This window comes from Prinia subflava, chromosome 2 (assembly GCF_021018805.1).
Source record: "Prinia subflava isolate CZ2003 ecotype Zambia chromosome 2, Cam_Psub_1.2, whole genome shotgun sequence".
Classification (NCBI taxonomy): domain Eukaryota; kingdom Metazoa; phylum Chordata; class Aves; order Passeriformes; family Cisticolidae; genus Prinia; species Prinia subflava.
The window spans coordinates 33,088,173-33,099,779 of NC_086248.1; the positions used below are offsets into that span (position 1 = coordinate 33,088,173).

At 40.4% G+C, this 11,607-nt stretch overlaps 1 protein-coding gene across 2 annotated transcripts in view; it reads left to right on the forward strand.

The window, feature by feature from the left end:
• BCKDHB (branched chain keto acid dehydrogenase E1 subunit beta) overlaps positions 1 to 6,700 on the forward strand; it is a 109,841-nt gene extending 103,141 nt beyond the window's left edge. For both annotated transcript variants that reach the window (XM_063389530.1, XM_063389532.1), the window contains 2 exons: positions 1,281 to 1,433; positions 6,364 to 6,700. In XM_063389530.1, the coding sequence (XP_063245600.1) occupies positions 1,281 to 1,421 (141 nt within the window). In that variant the 3' untranslated portion in view covers positions 1,422 to 1,433; positions 6,364 to 6,700. The remainder of the gene's footprint in view (positions 1 to 1,280; positions 1,434 to 6,363) is intronic.
• The last annotated feature ends 4,907 nt before the right edge of the window (positions 6,701 to 11,607 follow it).

An 11,607-nucleotide genomic window follows, 5' to 3' on the forward strand; every position in this document is an offset into this window, starting at 1 on the left:
ACTGTGTGCGATCACACAACTTCTTGGACTTTTGTCTTTGGTTCATTGTCCAGAAAAACCCACTTCACAATGCTGGAGTGAAAGGTTGTCATCTAAGTGTGTTACCAGTACCTTCTATACTGCCAAATACCGTGATGTATAGAAAGCACAGTAAAGTAGAGTTAGGCTGCCATGGACTGCAAGGCAACGTGCACTTAAAACAGTTCACTGGTCTGAGAAAATACTTAGCACTCGTTTGTAGAACAGCACAGCTTTTTAACTGTTTTCCTTGTGGGCCTGGCTGAAAAGGACTGGTAGATAATACTTCATCTTCCATTCTGCTGTGCCAAGTACAGGGGAAGTTGGCCAGGATTTCTCAGTTGCTGCACTCCATAAAGGAGAGACCAGGAGGAGATATGTTTCATCACTTCATTTGTCTGCTTTGGGAAGCAAATACCTGTACTAAAGATATGGGGAGAAAGGGAGCTGATAATTAGCATTAACATCAGTTTGGTCTAAGTTATTTGTACATCTGCTTCTCGCAGATTTTTGTGATCCATGCCATCATTCTGGTACTTGAGAGTAAGAAGATACACTATTTAATAGACCTCACTATTTAATTTGTTATTAAAGCTGATAATGTTACATATTTACAAGTTACTTTCAAATTAATGTGGTATTTATAATACTTTGTGCCATCTTAGGTCAAGTAATGAAACTCTTACAGTCATTATCAAATCTGATCTCCAAGTAGAACACAAATTGTGGAGGGTTGAGTAGAGCGTGAATCTGACTCAAAAGGTTGGAGATACGCAAATCTACTTAATTTTCATAAGTGCCTAATGCTTAGACAGAGCCTTAATAGCCTAAGAGTTCAAAGATGTTTGTATATGATGTTCCTTTATCCATCAAATAATATGCACTCTTAGATTATATAATTTTTCTATGTGTTTAAAAGTGGCACAGGAAAGAGACTCTTATTCCTTTGTTCCTAAAATATTTGTGTCTTGGCAGCAGTTGTCTGGATGTATAGCAGATGTACTAAATATAACCTGCCTATGATTAAATGCAGCACACATGTAGAGAGTGAAAATAACATTAATACAAGTTGTTTTTATAATCAGGACCTTGGTGCAAGAGGAAGCACTATTCTGCTTATGACTACTTAGTCAGTGATATAAATAGAACTTCTGAGTTTCCAGGACTGTCAGTCTGGCAAAGTTCATTTGACCTCAATTTATGTTGCAAGACTCCTGAAAATAATGTCCTCACTAATATTTATTCTGTATTTCTGTTAACAGGAGGAATGCTTTTTGAATTTAGAAGCTCCTATTGCAAGAGTATGTGGCTATGACACTCCCTTCCCTCACATCTTTGAGCCTTTCTACATCCCAGACAAATGGAAATGCTATGATGCTCTTAGAAAAATGATCAACTACTGAGCAGCAGTACAGGTGAGAAATAACGTCTTGTATTGACAGCTAGCCTGCAAGGGTTCTGACAGCATAACTGCAAGGTTTGGGGCTATAGTACTACTCATTTATTTAGTTTATTTAGTTTATTTACTACTACTTTATTTAGTTATTTTAAATAAGAATTTCCTCTTACAGCTTTGGGCCTTTGGTCTTAAAGGTGTCTAAATATTTTTGAGTACTGCCATTGAAGTCAGTGTATAAAATTACCTTGCTTAATCAATCTGAAAATTAAGTGTCTTGAATCTTGAGAAGTGAAAAGAGTATAAAGTGAAAGGAATACTTATGCAGAGAATATATTTTCATCTTTATTAGAATACTCAAGAGTTACTTCATAGGCAAACTGCAGTGTTAAATTTTATAATTTTTCATTCCTCAGGGTGGCCTGTACTCCTACAAGGTACAGATAACACCCAGTTTATGCTGATTATTGGCTCTGTATTATAAACATACAGAGACCGTTAGAATTACATGAAGCATCTGTAGTGTCTTACAGTTCTGTTGAAGTACTAATACTCAATGTTTATTATGAAAATAATTTTCCTTTATGGTCTTCAAGGTAATTTGATCATGCTTGAAGATTTCTATTTGCAGATCACAAAGACTGTAAAGTAATACACATTTCTGTGTCTGTTACTCACAGTTTGTAACATCTTTTGATTCATTATAATATTATACTAATTAACATTTGACTGTGGGGTTGTCCAGGATTTAGAATTGTGCTGTGGAGAACTTCTGTTGTTTAATGACCAATTTTTACCAGTTTAAAAAAAATGTTAACACAATGTATTCTGTGCTTCCTTTAATTGAACAAAGTAACATAGTTTTTGAGATACAGTTTTGATGGATCTTGTACATGGGAAATGAAGAAAACAACAGAATCTGTAACAGGCAGGCAAGAGTTTTTTAGCTGTTGACACCAAAGACAGGAGGGCCAAGGTGGGCCCTATATTAGGGGTGCCATCTTCTGTCTGTTTTACCTCTGTATTAAACTGTGAATTAAATTTAGAACCGTGGATAGAAGGTTACCAATACCATAATGTTAATTTCCTTTATCTAAATAGTTTCTTTCAGAAGACTTTTTGGCATTCCACTCTGTTTGATTCCCTCAATAGCTGATAGTGGAGTGCCTGTATGAGAAATGGGATTGCACCAGTGATGCAATGTCTTCAAAAAATAATGTAGTTCTACTTTTTGCAAAAATCGCTTGTTACTGACATACCAGAGCATTTCATGGAATCACAGAATTTGCTGAATTGGAAGGGAGCTATCAGAATCCAGCTCCTGGCCCTGTGGAAGACACTCCAAGAATCCCATCACATGCACGAGAGTGTTGTCCAAATGCTTCTTGAACTCTGTCAGGCTTGGTGCTGTGATCACTTTTCTAAGATGCCTGTTCCAATGCCCACCCACCCTCTGGGTGAAGAACCTTTTCCTGATATCCAACCTAAACCTCCCCTGACTCAGCTTCATGCTGCTTCCTTGAGTCCTGCCTTACCATGAGAGAGCAGAGATCAGTGCCTGCCTTTCCTGCTCCCCTCACGAGGAATTTGTAACTGCAGTGAGGTCTCCCCTCAGTCTCCTCCAGGCTGAACAGGCCCAGTGCCCTCAGCTGCTCCTCACACAGCTTCCCCTCAAGGCCCTTCCCCATCTTCACTGCCCTCCTTTGGACACTCTCTAACAGTTCAGTGTCTTTCCTACCTTGTGGCACCCAAACCTGCCCCCAGCACTCGAGGTGAGGCTGCCCCAGCTCAGAGCAGAGCAGGACAATCCCCTCCCTTGCCTGGCTGGTGATGCGGTTCTTAATGCACCTCATTTCCTTGGAATTAAGAGTAAAACTGTTTTCTGACCTGTCATCTTTTTTGTAGAGTATGTAATCAGCGCTCTGTTTTTTATAACAGTTGCCCTTGCCTTTGATCTGGGTTGAAGTAAACTCATAAGACTTATTTTCTTCTTTTATTTGGCACTTCTGTAACAAAGTCAGGGAATCTTACCCCAAGAGAAATAGTTTGGTTATATCTGTTTCTTGAGGTGAGTTATTGGGTCATGCTAGGTGGGCTCTGATTTGTTACTTTTCAGAGGAAATCAAAAGGACAAAATACTGATACCCCTGTAAGAAACTGGAGACAAACTGAGGTTGTTTGGTGGTCCAGAGACTTAGTTAATCCCCTGTTCCTCTATAGGATGGTAAAGTGAGGGAGGTATGAGCTGAAAAAATGGATTTTGACATTACATCCAATTTACGCACAATCCAGCGTCAGCACTGGATGTCCACGCTAAACCTGGTCTAAAACATGGAAAAGTTATCTGCATTTGTACTTACATTTCTTTCGTGGGCTGGACCACACACAAATATCAGAGGAGGTTATTGGTCAGCTGAAAATGTGGATTTAGCATACCAAGGAGTAGGTTTATTGGGGGTTGTCTGAAAAACAGTGTCAAGACACAGAAAACTGTTTTCTGCTACTGTTTCTAACAAAACATCCAGATGTGCTCACAGCACCATATCTTTTGGTTGGTGTGACTAGGTATTAGTGTCACAGAATGAGCTGCTATGAGTTTTTGTATGTTTTTCTGTGAGAGTTCTGTGCCTTGTTGTAAGGCACATTTCAGGGGAGTATTCCCTTATTTTTCTGTCTGCTACACATTGGTCTTACATACTTGACACAGCAGTTGCAATAGACCTCCATTCTGTCAACTCCGCAGAGTTTGCCTGTAAGGCAGCCCACTTATGTTTCTGAGAAATGGAGGGATTGTTTTACAGCTGCTTCTTTTTGTACTAGTGGTAACATTTGTTACTTGCTGATGCAGAGTGATGAGGTTATGTGTTCCAAACCATCTCATGTGTAGTTTTAAGAAATGGTTTTGGTTTTTGTGTGGATTTGGGCACGGTCAGTCCTTCTGGGTGTTAGTGGGGTTGGGCTCCTTCACGTCCTACTGTTGGAGAGGGAGGGGAGCTAGGAGTTCCCTGTGGTAAATAGGGATATAGAATTGGCTTTTGAGTTGCAGAAATGGTCAAGCTGGTGTTGTGGTTTAACCCCAGCTGGCAACTCAGCCCCGCACAGCCTCTCTCATTTCGCCCCAGTGGGACAGAGGAGAGAGAATTGGAAGAGTAAAAAAAGCTGGGTGCTGTGGTTAATAATTTATAAAGTCAGCATTATTATCTTAATGTACATTTAGTTTTGTTCAGCCTATGTTGACAGCATCTCACACACAGGTAGTTGCTTATCTTGAGTTTGTCAGTACAGATGGATTTCCTATGCAAAGACAGTGTTTGTTAACGTGTCCTGTATACCTCACCAGTGAGACAGGCAAGAGCAAAGTCTCTATCTTTCAGCAGCTTCTCAGTTATTAAAATTTGTAACAATGTTAGCTATAAGAGAAATAGCTTCCAGGTAGGCAGCTGTGTTCCAGATAACTCTCTGTATTTGGAAAACAGATAAAGATAAAAAAAGCAGTGAGGTTAGCATGGATATACATTTCCTGGGTAAATGGAACAGTGTCTGGCTGTTTGTTTGAGAAGGAAAAAAAAAAAAAAAAACAACCCTAAAAGAAGAAACAGAAGATAGCCATGAAACCAAAGAAAATAGGGACAAATTTTATAAAATATACTCTTGTTCTCAAGTATGTTGAGGGCTGACTGTAGCATAGAAGTAGGCAGCTATTTAAGTGCTTTTCTCTTATATTTTGTAGGTTTTACTCCCACATTTGCATATTTTGTTTTCTCGTCAAGTTCTGAATTTTAAAGCTATTCCTTGCTAGGTTACAGTTTCCCTCCGTGAGAGTATGTATGTTCATGGAGAGCATTGTTACTGGTACAGACTTTGTCTCTACAAATGCAAAGTTATCACACTGAACTTCATTGCAGAACTATTTTGTGAGAAGTTTAATCTTGGTGCTTAAAGGTTAGGTGTTGTCAGGGGATCTTAGGGGGTTGATTTAAATTTATTGTTCTTTCCAAGCATGCATTTGAAATTGGTTGTGCTGGGAAACAGGAAGGGACCTGGTAGGTATTTTAGTTAGTAATTGTGTCTTCCTTGCACTCCTGGATGTTCATAGAAGTTAGCTTGAGCACAGGACAACTGTACTTCCTCTCCCTGTTTGATAAATAAGATGTGAGGCTGTGCAAGATCTTTTTAACCTGAGACTAACAACCAGGTTTTTCAATACATAAATCACAAATGTGGTAGGCTAGACTGCCTGCTTAATAAGTACTGACTGTAACCCTCTAGAATAAACAACTCCCAGAAGCTTTAGAAGGACACAACATTCCTGGTTTATAATCTTTTCCTGCTGGATGACAAAAGTCATGCAAGTGGCCATTGAATCATGCCTTACAACAAATGAGTAGTCCACATATAAGATACCACTCCACTAGAGCTATGACTTAGACTGTTAGAATGACTGCTGCCAGTCTATACTTGCAGTCAGACATTGCTGAGAATTCATGCAAGATCAGTAATGGAATTATCTTTTAAAAAATCCCTGTAGACAGGAAAGGTGTTGACTATAGTTTCTTTACCAGACACCTCTTCTCTATAACAGTAGATTGATAGTATATAGAGTAGAAAAAATACAAAACATTTGCTTAACATTCTAGAGTAGGAGGGAAGGTAGTTCATCATAAATTTTTTTGTGTAAATGGCAATAATTAGTGGTGTGTTGACTCTAGGTAACATTTGCAGCATTTCTAATTTCTGTAGTCTACCCTGGCAGCTTTAAAGATGTAAAATAGTATTTGATACAAAATCAGTAAGTAATTGGTAGTAATTTGTTTTAGTTCATACACCTTGAAGTTAAGACATTATGAATTTAAGAAATAAGATTACCCTGGAGTGTGCTGTCTGCTTAATGTGCAGATATTACTTTCAGTCTTCAGATTTATAATTTTTTTTGTCATCTTTTTCTGCAGAGAGGAGAAGAACAACAGGGAAATACAGAAGCTGCCTTCAAAACTCTTGACATCTTAAAAAGATCTTTTGAGTTTGGAATTTACATAGCAGACTTTTCTTTTAACTCAGCTATCCTGATTGTTCATCTTGGCTATTCTTCAGCAAGTTCAAATTTTCCTTAATGATGAAATCAGTAATGGGCAGGTGATTGTTACAGTAAGTAGTTTCAGATGTATTTAAAGATATTCCAGATGTTGAATGAAAATCGCGCATTGCTGTGCTTCACTAAGTTACATCTAGACTTCACTGTGTAAATATTAGAAGCAGAATTTTATTCAATAAAACATATTATGCTCATGTTGTCTCTTAGTTTTGCTGTTGTTTTGGAAAAACCCAAAGAAGGTATTTGAATGTGACTCTATCTTCAACACAATAAACCTTAGACAGCCAGACCAGCTTGTGTGATGGAGACCTGCTTTCACTGGTGGCATCAGTGTTCTGCTTGAGTGGCTTAATCCAAAATAGTGCCTAATACTGATTTCCCCTTCTGCAAAGGGAAGTCCATTTTTCTTTAGAAGGGAAGAGAGCTTTTTTTGCTTTATTGCTGTGAGTGAGAGCCTTAATTGGTACATCTTTGCTGCAATATCCTTCCTTCTAGAACTGGAATGTGTCCACTACTAAGCAGTTGTGCAAAGAGCAATTCCTCTTCTTTTTGCCTGCTTGGCTCTCAGTCTCATGCTGCATTGCTTCTTACCAAATGGGGGAAGGAGTGGGGGGGTTGAGGAGATGGATGCCAGTAGCCAGATCATCACATTTCAGTGATTATTCAGGGGAGTCTTTCTGAGAGAAAGAAGAACACCTTTGTACACAAACCTGATCAGGACAATCCTCATGGTGACAGCTGAAACACACCAGAGAGGAACCTGAAGAGGATAACTTCACAGTCAGTATCAGTGGATCTATGGAAAGTGCTCAATTGTTATCTTTTTAGGTCCTACAACTGATAATGAAACTAGTTTTCAATGTATCCATTCAAAATGAGAATGTTGTCAAATCTTGTACATCTCCTGTAAATGTAATATACAACTTGTTTATTGTCTGAAATAAGATAGATTCATTACATACTTTATATTTTTTGTGCTCAATGGAAGCTATTTTGGTCATATGAAGAAAAACGGTTTTAAAAATTGTTTCTGTCTTTGTAGAACATCACTAGATATTTTAGTAACTGTCTCCTAAGAATCTACTATTACTGTATTTCAGAGCATATAAAATAGATACAATTATAGTACTGCCTTAGTAAAATGTACTTTGATAATTAATAGCCTTAATAAAATATGCTTTGTATTTACAGTTTTCACAGAAAAAAAGTTATTTTCAATTTAGTACAAAGCTTAAATTCAAGTTGACTGTATTGAAATATGGAATAATATATTTCTTAATAAACATGTGGAAAATATTTGCTCTTATGTGGACTGCTGCAGTCTGGTTGAGGGGCAGACTTTGTGTTTTCGGTGACTGGTGTTGTGTCGGTTTTAAAAGTATAAAAAATTGTTCCTTTCTCCTCTGTTTTGGGTAACAGAATATGTTTCCCCGGCAAAGATGGATTAATGTTCTAAAATAGGTACTGCTCCCCAAAACCTGCCTAGATGGCAGTATTCACTCACATAACCTGTGCTCAAGGATGGAGGCTGTTTGAGTGCGTGTTACAGAAAAATGACTTACAGTGCTAAACGGATGGGAAGGTGTATGCTGGTACATACAAATAACTGTTTCTTATTAAGTTTCTTAATAGTAAAATCCAAAGACAAGTCATATTTTCTGGTTTTTAACGACTTACATCTCTTAATTGGATATTCTCAGATTTAACCTGGGCAATGATTGTTTCACTCTGAGTAACTCCTAAAGGAAAAATCATGTCACTACTCCTTGCTGATAGTCCAGAAAATTAGTAATCTATCTAGTCGTGCTTAACACTAATTGCTGGAAATACTTTGCACGGTACAAAGTTATTGCTGGGTCCTGAGATCTTCACTGAAAGGGTTGTCAAGTATTAGAACAGCCCCAGGGAAATAGGGGAGTCATCATCCCTGGAGGTTTTTAAAAGATATGTAGCTTTGACATTAGAAGGATGGTTTAGTGGTGGGCTTGGTTGTGCCAGGTTAGTGGTTGGACTGGGATGACCTTGGAGGTCTTTTCCAGCCTAAATTGTTCTGTGATTCTGTGAAAGGCCTACACAGCCTTCACTGCACTCCAGATTTATTAACTGCAGATGAAAGAATTGTATCCTCTTCTGTCATCTAGCTCAGTTAAGACTATAGTGCTGTAACAACCTCACCGTAATAAACAGTGCACTGATTATATAAAAATTGGATTTAAATCATTAGAGGTATTCTTCCTCGTGGGAGTGCATGTGTTTATAAGAGGATTATCCAGTAGTACATTCTTACTGCAGTAGCCAGGAGCCTTGACACAATGACCTTCTGCTCCTACGGTCTGATAATCAATTCTGAGCCCATTAATCTTTCCAGACAGCTTTCTTGCTCCCATAGCTAAAACCTGGTGTTCCCGGTGTACTGCAGAAGCTCTGTTCTAGCCACATAACTTCAGAGGCACCAACTGAAAGGAATCCATTCAGCAAGCTGGCAGAGATTGTTATCACAGCAGCTCATGGGGTTCAGTGAGCATTATATGTTCATAACAAAATAAGCTGACACAGTCTGTAAGCTCTGCCAGATTTCAGCAGGCCCGAAATAAGGATGCAATTCTTCTGTAGCTCTTTTTCAGCTTAGCTGCTCTGCAAGATACACATTGATTAGGTATGGGAGAGCTACAGCTGTCTTCAGTATAAAGAAGATTTTTAGAACTTGGTTCAGTTGCTTATGCTTTGGCATCAAATACCATTTGAGACACCGTGGGGTATCCTGCGTGGTCTCCATGGCTCCAGCTGCTGCTTCCTTAGGTCCTATGTGGTATCTGCCAACCCCATGTGTATCTTGGGTGCCTCAGGGCATCTCAAATAGCATAGATGCTGGCATTCAGGCATCTAAATGGAGCCCTTTGTTTTCTGGAGCTTTGGATAGCTCATGTCTGACTATTTTTCTGTGAGCTTACCTAAAATGCTAGCACTGAGATTGGTGCATTCCTTGATTTTCCAAATAAACCTCTCAAATCCTCGGTAGGTACATAAGGTGAGATGCATGCAATTGTGTGTGAAGGAAAGTATCGTTTCCTAGATACTGGGCTGATGCTGCACTGGACTGTTAGTTCCTCCAGGATAATAATTTAGAGCAAAACCCCAGCCTTGGAACTGTTACCTGGCTGGAAGTTGTTGCCATAAGTCACAAGGTTTCTGCCGATTTTCTGAAGATAACATGTGGGCAGGACCTGGTTCGATTTCAGCAAAGCCATGAGCAACAGGGGTGAGTTAATGAGAGATGAGTGCCCTTGCTTTCTGTAGGCTCTGTGTGGGATTCAGCTCAGGATTAAGCCACCTGAATGTGTCCAGATCCAGGTGTGTATGGCTTGGCAGAGCAGCTGAGCTGGCACGAAGTTCCTTTAAATTAATCTTGACTCACTCTGCTGGCTGAACTGACTCCACTGGCTGGTTGTTTCTGCATGGTGCCACATTAGGTGCTATGTGTCCTGCCTGGCCCTCAGCTGCTTGTCTGGAGAGGTTCAGGTCTCCCATCAGTCACTGGTCACCCCTGTTACTCAAGGTGTATCTTTCACCATGCTTGAAGTCATCTAGGGCATCATTGCTAAATGTGCAGGCAGCAGGATCTAATTCCCCAGTGGCTGTGGCTGCCATGGGATCATAGCCCAAAGGTAGACATTGGATTCTTAACTTGAGATAAAATTACTCATTCCATGCTTTTGGCAGAAGGGGTAGAGCAGGGAGGAAACACGTGAAGTGTTATGTGGGTGCTGGGCTCATGCACCAACTGGTGGAAGGAGCTGGGAGAGGATGGTCTGTCCCTCAGTCCAGCTGCCACAAGCCGCATTGGCTTAATCCATACTTAAGATCATGTTAGTCATCCCCAGCCCCCTAACAGAAAGAGCTAAACCTCCTGATGAACAACACCAACTAATTTGATCAGTTGCCTATTTCCATGTTTCAAGGGCAACACTGAAGCAGCCCCAGCCTTAGTTTTATGTTACCTGCTTTGAAATTGCTTTATGGTCTTTGGTGATGTTTTTAAACCCTATTTTTGTCTGCCAAAATAATTCTGCTACTCTAAGAGCAAAAACTGGTGTCTGGTGTTGCTCATGTAGGTCTGTGGCTAGCTATTCTACAACTGACAGTAATGTGCCACCAGTGTCTCATAAGGTGTCCCTGTTGATTACTGTGTGCAATTAATTACTTTTATGTGGTAATTAAATAATTCCTGTTTACTTGCACTCTGCTTGCAGCTGAGTACTTGCTGAAAAGTGAAATTGTCTGGGTTGCCTGTGGTTGCCCTCTTGCAGCGTTGGTGAGCTCTGCCCTGCCGGAGCCTGTCGCGGTGCCGCTACTGAAGCCCCTTGGCTTCACCCCGAGCCAGCCCAGGCACCGGAGCAAGCGTAATTCGAGCTGCCCCTCAGCGGAATGAAGGGGTCAGCCCTGTGGGTTCTTGGCCCTGGGAGAGGCCTGAACGGCGGTAGGATAACCTGAGCGATGCGCTGAGGGCAAGAAAGGAGGATCCAGCCAGTCAGACAGTGGAACCACAACTTTAATCTAACAGAGCACTGTCCAGACCGAACTGGATCCAGAACAAAGAGATGCACCAGCTTATAAAACCTCAGGGAAGGGGAGGAGAAATGGGAGTCCCTCTTTGTGGCAACCAATGGAAACTTGACACTTGGGAGATAAGGGGAGGGGTTGCAAGCCTTGGACCAATTGAGGAGTAGGGGAGGGAGAACACTGTGGCGGGAAAAAGGGGGAAAGAAACATGTAACCAAGGGGAGCTAAGAATAGGGACTTGTAGGGAGGATGTAGCAACTTATGAATTTCAATTAAGGGGGGGGTGTACAGAACATACAGCATTGTACAGAACATACAATATAGGACCCACCAGCCTTTTAACTTTTTCCACACATCTAAATCCATTCCACTTGGTAAACCACCCATATATCTTTCAACTTCTCTCTGCCTCAAAACCCTCTTTCCTATATCCTTCTTTCAGCACCCTCTCCTTCTTCCTTAAGTCTTTCTTTAAATCTTCTCCCTCGTCTGTCCTTCTTTTCCTTGTCACAGTCTTTCACAGCACCTGCTTGTCCCTGCT